At 41.5% G+C, this 15769-nt stretch overlaps 1 protein-coding gene across 6 annotated transcripts in view; it reads left to right on the top strand.

Annotated features, from left to right (window-relative positions):
• Positions 1–15769, top strand: part of LOC110493845 (CMP-N-acetylneuraminate-beta-galactosamide-alpha-2,3-sialyltransferase 2) — a 47025-nt gene that overhangs the window by 21309 nt on the left and 9947 nt on the right. For 2 of the 6 annotated variants that reach the window (XM_090205140.1, XM_090205143.1), the window contains 2 exons: positions 7554–7643; positions 8081–8465. In XM_090205140.1, coding sequence (XP_090061266.1) covers positions 8130–8465 — 336 coding nt within the window. In that variant the 5' untranslated portion in view covers positions 7554–7643; positions 8081–8129. Of the gene's footprint in view, positions 1–7522; positions 7750–8080; positions 8466–15769 lie in introns of all 6 variants that reach the window. The other 4 variants (XM_090205138.1, XM_090205141.1, XM_090205142.1 and 1 more) reach the window with 3 other exon arrangements.

Genomic DNA, 15769 nt, shown 5'->3' with positions numbered 1-15769 from the left:
CGATTATGATTTTTCAACGCCGATACTGATTATTGGAGAACCAAAAAAAGCCGATACCGATTAATCGGACGATTTTATTTATTTATTTGTAATAATGACAATTACAACAATACTGAATGAACACTTATTTTAACTTAATATAATACATCAATAAAAATCAATTTAGCCTCAAATAAATAATGAAAGATGTTCAATTTGGTTTAAATAATGCAAAAACAAAATGTTGGAGAAGTAAAAGTGCAATATGTGCCATGTACAGTGCCTTGCGAAAGTATTCGGCCCCCTTGAACTTTGCGACCTTTTGCCACATTTCAGGTTTCAAACATAAAGATATAAAACTGTATTTTTTTGTGAAGAATCAACAACAAGTGGGACACAATCATGAAGTGGAACGACATTTATTGGATATTTCTAACTTTTTTAACAAATCAAAAACTGAAAAATTGGGCGTGCAAAATTATTCAGCCCCCTTAAGTTAATACTTTGTAGCGCCACCTTTTGCTGCGATTACAGCTGTAAGTCGCTTGGGGTATGTCTCTATCAGTTTTGCACATCGAGAGACTGACATTTTTTCCCATTCCTCCTCGCAAAACAGCTCGAGCTCAGTGAGGTTGGATGGAGAGCATTTGTGAACAGCAGTTTTCAGTTATTTCCATAGATTCTCGATTGGATTCAGGTCTGGACTTTGACTTGGCCGTTCTAACACCTGGATATGTTTATTTATGAACCATTCCATTGTACATTTTGCTTTATGTTTTGGATCATTGTCTTGTTGGAAGACAAATCTCCGTCCCAGTCTCAGGTCTTTTGCAGACTCCATCAGCATCAGGTTTTCTTCCAGAATGGTCCTGTATTTGGCTCCATCCATCTTCCCATCAATTTTAACCATCTTCCCTGTCCCTGCTGAAGAAAAGCAGGCCCAAACCATGATGCTGCCACCACCATGTTTGACATTGGGGATAGTGTGTTCAGCTGTGTTGCTTTTACGCCAAACATAACGTTTTGCATTGTTGCCAAAAAGTTCAATTTTGGTTTCATCTGACCAGAGCACCTTCTTCCACATGTTTGGTGTGTCTCCCAGGTGGCTTGTGGCAAACTTTAAACGACACTTTTTATGGATATCTTTAAGACATGGCTTTCTTCTTGCCACTCTTCCATAAAGGCCAGATTTGTGCAATATACGACTCTGATTGTTGTCCTATGGACAGAGTCTCCCACCTCAGCTGTAGATCTCTGCAGTTCATCCAGAGTGATCATGGGCCTCTTGGCTGCATCTCTGATCAGTCTTCTCCTTGTATGAGCTGAAAGTTTAGAGGGACGGCCAGGTCTTGGTAGATTTGCAGTGGTCTGATACTCCTTCCATTTCAACATTATCGCTTGCACAGTGCTCCTTCGGATGTTTAAAGCTTGGGAAATCTTTTTGTATCCAAATCCGGCTTTAAACTTCTTCACAACAGTATCTCGGACCTGCCTGGTGTGTTCCTTGTTCTTCATGATGCTCTCTGCGCTTTTAACGGACCTCTGAGACTATCACAGTGCAGGTGCATTTATACGGAGACTTGATTACACACAGGTGGATTGTATTTATCATCATTAGTCATTTAGGTCAACATTGGATAATTCAGAGATCCTCACTGAACTTCTGGAGAGAGTTTGCTGCACTGAAAGTAAAGGGGCTGAATAATTTTGCAGAACATGAGAACATATGAAAGTTGGTGGTTCCTTTTAACATGAGACTTCAATATTCCATGGTAAGAGGTTTTAGGTTGTAGTTAATATAGTATTTATAGGACTATTTCTCTCTACCATTTGTATTTCATATACCTTTGACTATTGGATGTTATTTTAGGCACTATAGTATTGCCAGTGTAACTGTATAGCTTCCGTTCCTCTCCTCGCCCCTACCTGGGCTTGAACCAGGAACACATCGACAACAGCCACACTTGAAGCAGCGTTACCCATCGCTCCACAAAAGCCGCGGCCCTTGCAGAGCAAGGGGAATAACTACTCCAAGTCTCAGAGCGAGTGACGTTTGAAACGCTATTAGTACGTACCCCGCTAACTAGCTAGCCATTTCACATCGGTTACACCAGCCATTAGGCTGATAGGCTTGAAGTCATAAACAGCGCTGTGCTTAAGAAGAGCTGCTGGCAAAATGAGCCTGCTGCTGCCTACCATCACTCAGTCAGACTGCTCTATCAAATCATAGACTTAATTATAACATAACACACAAAAATACGAGCCGTAGGTCATTAATATGGTCGAATCCGGAAACTATAATTTCGAAAACAAAACGGTGGCATCCCTAAGTCTAAATATTCTTGTTACATTGCGCAACCTTCAATGTTATGTCATAATTATATAATGTTCTGGCAAATTAGTTCACCATTTTTTACCTTTATTTAACTAGGCAAGTCAATTAAGAACAAATTCTTATTTTCAATGACGGCCTAGGAACAGTAACTGCCTGTTCAGGGGCAGAACGGGGGCAGAACGGGGATTTGAACTTGCAACCTTCCAGTCACTAGTCCAGCGCTCTAACCCAAGCTGCCCAAACTGTTCCATATACCCTGACTCTGCGTGCAATGAACGCAAGAGAAGTGACACAATTTCAACTGGTTAATATTGCCTGCTAACCTGGATTTCTTTTAGCTAAATATGCAGGTTTAAAAATATATACTTCTGTGTATTGATTTTAAGAAAGGCATAGGTGTTTATGGTTAGGTACAGTCGTCCAACAATTGTGCTTTTTTCGCAAATTAGCTTTTGTTAAATCATCCCCCAGCGTTGCATCGATTATATGCAACGCAGGACACGCTAAATTAACTAGTAAATATCATCAACCATGTGTAGTTATAACTAGTGATTATGATTGATTGATTGTTTTTTATAAGATAAGTTTAATGCTGGCTAGCAACTTACCTTGGCTTCTACTGCATTCAACGAGAGGCAGGTGGTTATAGCGTTGGACTAGTCAACTGTAAGGTTGCAAGATTGGATCCCCTGAGCTGACAAGGTGAAAATCTTTCGTTCTGCCCCTGAACAAGGCAGTTAACTGTGCAGTTCCTAGGCCGTCATTGAAAATAAGAATGTGTTCTTAACTGACTTGCCCAGTTAAATAAAGGTATAAAAAAATAAATTGTTATGAAGACTTGAAATCGGCCCTAATTAATCGGCCATTCCGATGAATCGGTCGACCTCTAATACTAATAATAATATGCATATATTAGCATCTGGGACTGAGTAGAAGGCAGTTCACTCTGGGAACGCTATTCATCCAAAAGTGAAAATGCTGCCCCCTATCCCACACAAGTTAATAATATCAAGGAATAATAATAATTGAACATTTTTCATTTCTCTCTGCTTGTCTCAGAGCAGCGCGAAACGGTGCTGAAATGGACGTAATCAGCTGGAAGGCTATATATAACGATATTTTGGAGGTTATTTTGTTTTAAAAAACAGTGAGTGATTGTAATCTGAATAAAGGCCAAAATAATATTTATAAAGGCCAAAATATAGCTCTGCTAATAGCCATAATGGCACTGTACAATGTGACCATGTGTTTGAAAGAGTATTTTCCAGTAAGCAACCATTTGTTTCCAATATTTCTGTCATTCAGTGATATTTATTCCCATAGTTATTTGTTATGAATCCATAACTAAATAAACATCAGCATTTTGAATTAGTATTTTTACTTTATTAATGAAAACATAGATGCTGAAGAAATACTGTACAGTATATGCTTTTACATTTGAATAATAAAGCATTTTAAGGATTTTGAAGATATAAGCCACCTGCATTAGTTTTAGGCTACTGTGCAGTCTGACAAGTAAACATAGCTTACAGCACATACTGCAGTACACATGGGAAAGTGCCTAATTCCTTACATAAGGGAGAGCAGGCCATGTCCAGACTTTCTCAGTGACCTCAAGCACTCATTAACTCTGTCTTTAATGCTTTTTCGGGTTGCATCAGTCATGGACAGAAACTTCTGAGACACAATATTAATGATGAACATATGGAGGTTCACTGGTAAGCCACATTTGCCTCAGGATCCATCCCAGTTTGTATTCTGTGCCCATTCGTGGTATCTCTTTGGTTACACATCCTTGGAATGGCAGAACAGCATAATGGTCCGGGTGGCCCTTGCTGTGCCTGGTGAGCAGTTGGTCTGTTGTCAGAAGAGGAATGGAAATGTCAGGGTGAACCGACGACCTGTTGACTCTGCCTGTCGAAGGTGAAGTTCCAGAGCTCACAGGTGGGCCTGGCATGGATTGTGAGCATCTCATTCCTCGCCCTTTTCAATGTGTCATTCTCCACCTGGCTCTCCGCCAATGCCGCCTGACTCTCCACAAATGCTGCTTATCTCAGCAAGGTTTTACATGTGGAAGTGCAACTAAAATGTAGTTTAAATAAACATCCGCATTTGAATGTCTTTTTTATTAACAAAAGTATAAAGATGTTGATTAAGAAATACTGTACTGCTGATTGAGTTAGAAATGTAACACTTTAGAGTTCTTGCACATCGAATACATTGCAAGTTGAGGGATTTTCACTACTGTAGCCGGGCTATGAAAAGTCTATTGTCCTGCTAATAGGAAACATTTGCATGATGGGCTACACATGTGAAAAACAAGTGTTTGTAATCCTGTTTTCAAAATTCCTCCAGTTGTCCATCGCTACTGTAAATAAAAACACAGCATCTTGTTTACATTCTTTCTTGTAACCACAATGTCACAAATAATTTGTATCTACCTTTCCAATTACTTTTACTTTAGTTTGGGATTTACCAATGTGCACTTTTCATTATTAGTTACATTGTTTTAGTTCGAACGTGCAGACTTTTTTTCTTTAAATTATTGTTTTATGTAGGATGCAAAATGTTTGACAAGTTGCAACTGTAAGTAGGACTAATAAAAAAAATCATACTTCTATTAGGCTACCTCAGCCAGTTAAGTTATTTTCTATTGGTCTAGGCTCCGAAGAAATAGACTCCAATTCAGCCCTCTTGTTGTATGTCAAGTCAAATTAAAATGAAGATTATTGTTGAAACGAATTGCTCGACTGGTGTAGGTTTTCTCCATCTGTTGGTGTGCAACACTTGCATAACAAGTTACATTTTCAGCACCAGCCACTGTTCGCCTCCTAATGATTGCGCTGCATTTCCATCAGTTGTTTTTAAATTGAACCTTTATTTAACTAGGCAAGTCAGGTAAGAACAATTTCTTATTTACAATCACGGCCTATCTCAGCCAACCCAGATGACGCTGGGCCGATTGTGCACCGCCCTATGGCACTCCCAATCAGGGTCAGATGTGATACAGCCTGTATTCGAACCAGGGACTGTAGTAATGCCTCTTGCATTGAGATGCAGTGACTTAGACCGCAGATCCACTCGGGAGCCATGACAAAATATATATATATATTGATTTTCTCTTTTCGCACCATAGTACATTCATACAAATCAGCCTTTACTTAAATCATGTTTCTAGTCTATTGCGTAGTTACAATGTGTAATCATTGATGTCCCAGGAGCGGTAAACACTGTTGAAGTGTATAATTGTAATACATACATGCAGACACAGCATCATTCAAAGAATGGAGTTTGATACACCTGGTATTGGATATGACTGAAAAAAATACTTGCTAAATTGCAATTTTCACAAGTTAACTTCATAAGCAATGAAGCCATGACGCTGGGTACCTCTAAGTCCCGCGGCATAAGCTCGCAACTTTTAAAGGCGGAACCACTGTATGTGATCACTTGGTTATGGTGCAGTCCTTTCAGCACCACGATTCGAAGGGCGCTCAAATCGCTTAAAATAACCCTCATCGTCAAGATCTGTTGCCTGCACCTAATAGTCCTACTCATCACGTTATTATTATTATTATTAAAAGTGGAAGATTATCACTTCTCACAATGGTGCTTGTTTAGTAAAGTTAGATTAAAGCTGAATCAATGTCTCGCAAGATCACAATGATGAATTTGTATTTTACCTAACAAAACCTGATATAATAGCATATACTCTACCATAGGCCTCTAATATGTTACACCAAAGAATCCTCAGTCATTTCTTATCTGAAGCTGTCAATGTTTTTCTCATGCGGCCAAAACTGAACAGTGCTCACCAATAGGCAGGATATATGCGATGATTGAAACAAAGTAGGCTTGCAAAGAAAGGCTTATAGTGTAACACAATCTGCATTTATTCACTCACGAAACAGTCATTTAAGATCTAAATGCATATTCCCATGCAACTGATTGAGATCAAAGGATTGACATGGACATTTCACTGGTAAAACGTGAAGAATTATCATTTATGATGGCCTGTTTTGAAATGAGATATTCCTAACCCACTAAGCATTTACCGACGGCGGCAACTTTTTTTGGTCCGGACCAGCCATTTTTTTTGGTACAGTCCACACCGGCATTGATTTGCAATGTCCACAGACATCCGGTCCAGATCGGCCTATATTTGGCCCAAACATGGACGTCTATATTTGGTTTAGATTTGCACATTACAGTCGAGCACAGCAGAGTAAAGTACATTAGAGTACACAGTAGAATAAGAAAATGTACATTAGTGTACTGTATTGTACCCTACTTTACTCTAATGTACTGTATTCCACTGAATTTAACTCTACTGTTTCGTACTGTACTCTTCTCTACTGAATAATACTACTGTCCTGTACTGTGCTAAACTGCCATAATGTGATGTTCAAACTTGTGAAACAACCTAGACGTCTATGAGTATTGGAGAAGGCTGCTGACGCTTCTGGCACAGGCTGCCCTGGCAAAGTCAACTTCCAGAGCAGGCTCAGAACTTGGTCTGACTCCAGAGGCAGCAGCAGAGGTATGTAAGGGAAGTCAGCAGGCTGGGTAATTGCAATGCAAGTGATTCTGCATCCCTGGTACCACTGAGTCTGGCCCCAAATGGGGGGCTCAGTATTGATTCAAAGCCACTGGAAGGGGGCCACGGGAGTTGGTATGTTTGACATGCATCAATTTGAAAGCCTTGCTTAATGGTTAATGGTCTCTTAACAAAGGCAATAAGGTTTCTATTTGTGTTTCCTGACAGCTGTAGCTACAGTTTATGCAGGCAGTGTATCTGTAGGAGATGCATTAATGCAAAGCCAGCGTGTGACTTTATTCATGAACGTGTGTGCAGAGCGGACACTCCGGCTTAGTCATTGTGTTTCTACTGCCTGCGGAGAGGCAAGTTGTTCTGGCTTTTCTCTCCATAGATGATCGTGTTGTGCTCTGAGAATTCAATGTGAAGAAAGAGGCTTCATCTTTCTGTGCCACAACAGGAGAAAGGTTCTAACAACAGAAGGCTCACACAGTATGGCCATCCACACAGTATGAGTTTGATTGACGTTTTCAAGATTATGTATTGAGCCCTGCATGGATGGGGAGTTTAATCAATGGGTGCGGTGACTGTTCAGTATGTTTTTGTTGGAGTAATTGATTTCTCTTCCCGTCTTATTTCTTTCCTAAGCATCTTTTTTTTATTTTTTTCAGATGCTGATATCTGTATGTGTTTGTCTTCTAGGAGCAGGAAGCTGTGCAGCGCATGCAGACCAGAGCTCTGGAGAGAAACATGAGGTTTAACCAATGAGAGGCCGCCTTTGGTCTGGACAAGGTGTTTGGAAACCGAAGGCTCTATTTTTAACCTTCCTCTTTTTAATTTCCTCGCCGATCGCCTTGAGCAGGGCAAGACAGTGTCTCTTCTTAAGCGGCAGACATAAGTATTTGGTCAAGTCTTTTACTCAAACTCACTCTCCTCTTCCTGTGGCAGACCAGCATGGCCAAATAGGACACATTAGGCCAAGGTCACAATCCAGCAAACCCCCTCTTTCCTTTATAAACTCTGGTATCAACTAATTATTCTGCATGTTTGTTACATGTATAACTTGCCAGTAATTTTAAGAAGTGTACCTTCCCTCTGGCTGGAAAAACAGGGAGATTCCTGATGTATTTGCTGAATGTGTCTGGTTCTTACCCTCGACTCCACTGACAAAGTATATTCACAGAGCAGTGGTGCCAAGAAATCAACACTGCTTCCTGCTTTAATTGTAGGTTGTCTAGGTTGCCTTTTACCCAGGGCACTGGCTCAAACAGTCCAGTCATGCTCTCCAAGAGGAAGTTGTGCCTGTTTGCTCTGTTTGGTGGGATCCTCTTTGTCATGATTGCCACCCACACCATTCAGAAGAACAACATCCTGTCTTTGACTTTGATGGAGACCCATGCCACCTCCAGGACTGTGCATGGGCACGCTGTTAACCGAACATGGGCTCCACCGAGTGCCACGGTGCCCAGCCCGGACAGGATATGTGGGTGTCCGTCCTGCATAGCAGACATGGAGGTCTCGGAGTGGTTCGCTCAGCACTATGACCCCCAGCAGCAGCCCTTTCTCACAGACGGAGACAACAACATGGACCCCCTGGCCCTGAAGTGGTGGCTGGTAAGACGTTTATTATTGATGAGAGGGGCCAAATAGTGTGGTTATATACTGTATGTGGCCAAAAACAGTCAACTTATTGTTCAAGGTGTAGGATTATACAGCAAAAAATTCTATGACATATGAAGCAAAAATATGAATGAATCTGTCACTTTCCCAAACAATATCTGTCCTGTACATTAATATTAGTACATCAGTACAATGTAATACATTTGTATCACTATTTATGGGTCACTCAGTGGTGTCGTTGTCTTTGTTATCAATGTTCTAAAGACGCCGCAGCCATATTGATGCTCTAATGTGGAACGGGGGATAATGACTTTATACAGGGCTAATGACTGTTTAGTCTAAATTACATTATAGGGGCTTGGGAGTACTATGACATTGCTAAAGTAGGCACATATTTTGTAGGAAACAACTTTACCAGCATCATCATGTTGACAGATGGCAATGTTGTCATTAGCTACAGTGCCTTGCGAAAGTATTCGGCCCCCTTGAACTTTGCGACCTTTTGCCACATTTCAGGCTTCAAACATAAAGATATAAAACTGTATTTTTTTTGTGAAGAATCAACAACAAGTGGGACATAATCATGAAGTGGAACGACATTTGTTGGATATTTCTAACTTTTTTAACAAATCAAAAACTGAAAAATTGGGCGTGCAAAATTATTCAGCCCCTTTACTTTCAGTGCAGCAAACTCTCTCCAGAAGTTCAGTGAGGATCTCTGAATGATCCAATGTTGACCTAAATGACTAATGATGATAAATACAATCCACCTGTGTGTAATCAAGTCTCCGTATAAATGCACCTGCACTGTGATAGTCTCAGAGGTCCGTTAAAAGCGCAGAGAGCATCATGAAGAACAAGGAACACACCAGGCAGGTCCGAGATACTGTTGTGAAGAAGTTTAAAGCCGGATTTGGATACAAAAAATATTTCCCAAGCTTTAAACATCCCAAGGAGCACTGTGCAAGCGATAATATTGAAATGGAAGGAGTATCAGACCACTGCAAATCTACCAAGACCTGGCCGTCCCTCTAAACTTTCAGCTCATACAAGGAGAAGACTGATCAGAGATGCAGCCAAGAGGCCCATGATCACTCTGGATGAACTGCAGAGATCTACAGCTGAGGTGGGAGACTCTGTCCATAGGACAACAATCAGTCGTATATTGCACAAATCTGGCCTTTATGGAAGAGTGGCAAGAAGAAAGCCATTTCTTAAAGATATCCATAAAAAGTGTCGTTTAAAGTTTGCCACAAGCCACCTGGAAGACACACCAAACATGTGGAAGAAGGTGCTCTGGTCAGATGAAACCAAAATTGAACTTTTTGGCAACAATGCAAAACGTTATGTTTGGCGTAAAAGCAACACAGCTCATCACTCTGAACACACCATCCCCACTGTCAAACATGGTGGTGGCAGCATCATGGTTTGGGCCTGCTTTTCTTCAGCAGGGACAGGGAAGATGGTTAAAATTGATGGGAAGATGGATGGAGCCAAATACAGGACCATTCTGGAAGAAAACCTGATGGAGTCTGCAAAAGACCTGAGACTGGGACGGAGATTTGTCTTCCATCAAGACAATGATCCAAAACATAAAGCAAAATCTACAATGGAATGGTTCAAAAATAAACATATCCAGGTGTTAGAATGGCCAAGTCAAAGTCCAGACCTGAATCCAATCGAGAATCTGTGGAAAGAACTGAAAACTGCGGTTCACAAATGCTCTCCATCCAACCTCACTGAGCTCGAGCTGTTTTGCAAGGAGGAATGGGAAAAAATGTCAGTCTCTCGATGTGCAAAACTGATAGAGACATACCCCAAGCGACTTACAGCTGTAATCGCAGGAAAAGGTGGCGCTACAAAGTATTAACTTAAGGGGTCTGAATAATTTTGCACGCCCAATTTTTCAGTTTTTGATTTGTTAAAAAAGTTTGAAATATCCAATAAATGTCGTTCCACTTCATGATTGTGTCCCACTTGTTGTTGATTCTTCACAAAAAAATACAGTTTTATATCTTTATGTTTGAAGCCTGAAATGTGGCAAAAGGTCGCAAAGTTCAAGGAGGCCGAATACTTTCGCAAGGCACTGTAGCAAAGTTCATCAAAAATAGCAAGATATGCTAATGTTAACTAGCTAAAATCTGGAGGTCTCCCCTCAATCTTAGCTAGCTAGCTAATGTTATACTGCAACTAAAGTCAGTCTGGTGATGACAAAATGGTAAGATGGTATCCAACCGAGTGTGTTTTTTTGTTAGTTTATTTGCGTTGTTTGTAAATTTTTAAAAAAGACCTATTTTGTACATAATGTTGCCATTACTGTCTCTTATGCCCGGAAATAATTTCTGGACATCAGGACTGCAATTACTCTCCACGGACTGGCAGAATCCTTTTTTTCCTTTAACGAGTCTGACGAGGCCGACGCGAACGATATACTGCTTTCTCCGGAAAAGGCCCACATCCCCATGATTTGCGAGAAGACGAGGTGGAGAAAAAGGGTCCAGAGGGCGGGCTTCCTTCTGCAAATTCGTAAGCGATCGAATAAACCCCCACTTCATTCCATTCTGCTAGTAAACGTGCAATCTTGGACAATAAAATAGATGACCTACGTGGAAGATTAAACTACCAACGGGACATTCAATACTGTAATATCTTATGCTTCACGGAGACGTGGCTGAATGACGACAATATCAACATACAGCTGGCTGGTTATACACTGCACCGGCAGGATGAGTGATGGTAAGACAAGGGGTTGTGGACTATGTATTTTTGTAAATAACAGCTAGTGCACGATATCTAAGGAAGTTTCGAGCTATTGCTCGCCTGAGGTAGAGTATCTCAAGATAAGATGTAGACCACACTACCTACCTAGAGAGTTTTAATCTGTATTCTTTGTATCTGTTTACATACCACCACAGTCAGAGGATGGCACTAAAACAGCATATAATGAGATGTATTCCGCCAATAAGCAAAATAGAAAACGCTCACCCAGAGGCGGTACTCCTAGTAGCCGGGAACTTTAATGCAGGGAAACTTAACCTTTCTGATCTCCCCATCCCGGATCCGGGTTCGTGAATACAGACTCAAGCTCATTACCATAACGCAACGTTAACTATTCATGAAAATCGCAAATGAAATGAAATAAATATGCTAGCTCTCAAGCTTAGCCTTTTGTTAACAACACTGTCATCTCAGATTTTCAAAATATGCTTCTCAACCATTGCAAAACAAGCATTTGTGTAACAGTATTGATGGCTAACGTAGCATTTAGCATTAGCATTCAGCTGGCAACATTTACACAAAAAAACAGAAAAGCATTCAAAAAAATCATTTACCTTTGAAGAACTTCAGATGTTTTCAATGAGGAGACTCTCAGATAGCAAATGTTCAGTTTTTCCTGAAAGATTATTTGTTTAGGACAAATCGCTCCGTTTTCTGCGTCACGTTTAGCTATGAAAAAACCCCTGTATCCAGGATTGTGTAAATCTATCAGCAAGCTCATTAGCATAACACAACGTTAACTATTTATGAAAATCGCAAATTAAATGAAATAAATATGCCATCTCTCAAGCGTAGCCTTTTGTAAACAACACTGTCATCTCAGATTTTCAAAATATGCTTCTCAACCATAGGAAAACAATAATTTGTGTAAAAGTAGCTAGCTAGAGTTAGCATTTCGCGTTAGCATTTAGCGTTAGCATTAGCGTTAGCATCCAGCACGCAACATTAACAAAAACATAAAAGCCTTCAAATAAAATCATTTACCTTTGAAGAACTTCTGATGTTTTCAATGAGGATACTCTCAGTTAGATAGCAGATGCTCAGTTTTTCCAAAAAGATTCCTTGTGTATTAGAAATAGCTCCGTTTTATACATCACATTTGGCTACCAAAAAAAATCCATAAATTCAGTCCTCAAAACGCAAACTTTTTTCCAAATTAACTCCATAATATCGACTGAAAACATGGCAAACATTGTTTAGAATCAATCATCAAGGTGTTTTTCACATATCTCTTCATTGATACATCGTTCTTGGACACATGCTTTCTCCCCTGAATCAAATGGTAAAGTAGAAGCAGCTGGCAATTGCGCACCGAATTCGACGCAGGACACCAGGCGGACACTTGGAAAATGTAGTCTCTTATGGTCAATCTTCCAATGATATGCCTACAAATACGTCACAATGCTGCTAAGACCTTGGGCGAACGACAGAAAGTGTAGGCTCATTCGTTGCGCAATCACAGCCATATAAGGAGAGAATGGAAAACAGAGCTTCAGAAATTCTGCTAATTCCTGGGTGATGCATCATCTTGGTTTCGCCTGTAGAATGAGTTCTGGGGCACTTACAGACAAAATCTTTGCAGATTCTGAAACTTCAGAGTGTTTTCTTTCCAAAACTGTATGCATAGTATGCATATGCATAGTCGAGCATCTTTTCGTGACAAAATATCGCGCTTAAAACGGGAACGTTTTTTATCCAAAAATGAAATAGCGCCCCTAGAGCTCTAACAGGTTAAATCCATTTGACCAAATTTCTGTGTGTAACTAGAGGGGGGAAAACACCTTTACTCCACACACAGAGACGCATACAAAGCTCTCCCTCGTCCTCCATTTGTCAAATCTGACCAGAATTCTATCCTCCTGATTCCTGCGTACAAGCAAAAATTAAAACAGGAAGCACCCATGACTAGATCAATAAAAAGTGGTCAGTTAAAGCAGATGCTAAGCTACAGGACTGTTTTGCTAGCACAGATTGGAATATGTTCCCAGGATTCCTCGAGGGGTACACCACATCTGTCATTGGCTTCATCAATAAGTGCATCGATGACGTCGTCCCCACAGTGACACAGTACATACCCCAACCAGAAGCTATGGATTATAGGCAACATCCACACCGAGCTAAAGGCAATAGCTGCCGCTTTCAAAGAGTGGGAAGCACAGCCGAGAGCGGCGCAGTCACACGAGCCTACTAGACGAGCTGAAATACTTCTATGCTCACTTCGAGGCAATTTACACTGAAACATGCATGAGAGCATCAGCTGTTCTAGAAGACTGTATGATCACGCTCTCCGCAGCCGATGTGAGTAAGACCTGTAAACAGCTCAACATTCACAAGGCCGCAGGGCCAGACGAATTACCAGGACATGCACTGACCAACTGGCAATTGTCTTCACTGACATTTTCAACCTCTCCCTCTCCGAGTCTGTAATACCAACATGTTTTAAGCAGACCACCATAGTGCCTGTGCCCATGAACACTAAGGTAACCTTCCTAAACCACTACCGACCCGTAGCACTCACGTCTGTAGCCATGAAGTCCTTTGAAAGGCTGGACATGGCTCACATCAACACCATTATCCCAGAGACCCAAGACCCAGTCCAATTTGCATACCGCCCCAACAGATCCACAGATGATGCAATCTTTATTGCACTCCACACTGCCCTTTCCCACCTGGACAAAAGGAACACCTGTGTGAGAATGCTATTCATTAACTACAGCTCAGCCCCCAGGTGGTATGGGTAGGTCACAACACATTCGCCACGCTGATCCTCAACACAGGGGCCCCTCAGGGATGCGTGCTCAGTCCCCTCCTGTACTCCCTGTTCACTCATGACTGCACGGCCAGGCACGACTCCAACACCATCATTAAGTTTGCCGATGATCACCGACAACGATGAGAGCCTATAGGGAGGAGGTCAGAGACCGGGCCATGTGGTGCCAGGACAACAACCTCTCCCTCAACGTGATCAAGACAAAGGAGAGGATTGTGGACTACAGGAAAAGGAGGACTGAGCACACCCCCATTCTCATTGATGGGGCTTCAAGTTCCTTGGTGTCCACATCACCAACAAACTAACGTGGTCCCAGCACACCAAGACAGTCGTGAAGAGTGCATGACAAAACCTATTCCCCCTCAGGAGACTGAAAAGATTTGGCATGGGTCCTCAGATCCTCAAAAGGTTCTACAGCTGCACCATCGAGAGCAGCCTGACTGATTGCATCACTGCCTGGTATGGCAACTGCTCGGCCTCCGACCGCAAGGCACTACAGAGGGTAGTACGGCCCAGTACATCACTGGGGCCAAGCTTCCTGCCATCCAGGACATCTATATCAGGCGGTGTCAGAGGAAGGCCCTAAAAATTGTCAATGACTCCAGCCACCCTAGTCATAGACTGTTCTCTCTGCTACTGCATGACAAGCAGTCCCGGAGCGCCAAGTCTAGGTCCAAGAGGCTTGTAAAACAGCTTCTACCCCCAAGCCATGAAACCCCTGAACACCTAATCAAATGGCTACCCAGACTATTTGCTATGCCTGCTGCTACCCTCTAGATATTAGATCATGGGAACACGAATTGAACAAATAACACAATACTAATTACATTTATTTAATACACAGTGTTATGTATCACCCAAGATCCGGTGTGAAAAAATTATTGACCCCTTTACACTCAACTGGTTGTACCACCTTTAGCTGCAATGACTGCAACCAAACGCTTCCTGTAGTTGTTGATCAGTCCCGCACATCGCTGTGGATGAAATTGGTGGTGGTAGTGTGATGTTTTGGGAATGCTTTGCTGCCTCAGGACCTGGACAACATGCCATCGTTGAAGGAACCATGAATTCTGCTCTGTATCAAATCATTTACAGGAGAATGTCAGGCAATCCATCCATGAGCTGAAGTGCCAGTGGCGATTTTAGCATGTAAATCTTGGTGGGGCAAACAAACAAAAAATGTGGGATGCATGCCAGCAAAGCCACTACACAACACTAAACAATACATTAATTGCACAATAACGGTGACAAATGGTGCCCACAAACTGTAGGGCCTACATAAAACTGTCCCAACAGCAGTCTCAACACCTTACCACTGCTACACCTGGCTTTCATCTGAGCCTTGTCTGGCATCGAAACAGTTAATTCAGCCTAATTTACTGCCTTTTAAAAAAACATAGCTGAAATGACAGACTTGCTTAAACAAATGTGGTTTCTACTGACAATTGAGATGTACAAACTATGGCATAAGGGGACGTCAATCAAAAATCCGTCATTTCGATTTAAGACAATGAGCAAGCGACGACGGACATAGTCAATAACTATTTGTTCAGCACTTTTGAAATGTACAGCGACAGAATTCAGAACATGGGCCATTCTTACAGTTTACTCCCTGTACAAGTTAGAACCGTAGGATAAATAAATGGGACATATAAACAGACAATGAAAGCTCTTACAATATTCAATGATTACATTTCTCTAAACAGGTTATAGGCGATTTGTGCACCACCAAGTTAGAACAGTAGGTGAA

The sequence above is a fragment of the Oncorhynchus mykiss genome, chromosome 17 (assembly GCF_057628025.1).
Source record: "Oncorhynchus mykiss isolate SJ-2025 chromosome 17, ASM5762802v1, whole genome shotgun sequence".
In the NCBI taxonomy this organism is placed as follows: domain Eukaryota; kingdom Metazoa; phylum Chordata; class Actinopteri; order Salmoniformes; family Salmonidae; genus Oncorhynchus; species Oncorhynchus mykiss.
This window is presented reverse-complemented; position numbering and strand designations above follow the sequence as displayed.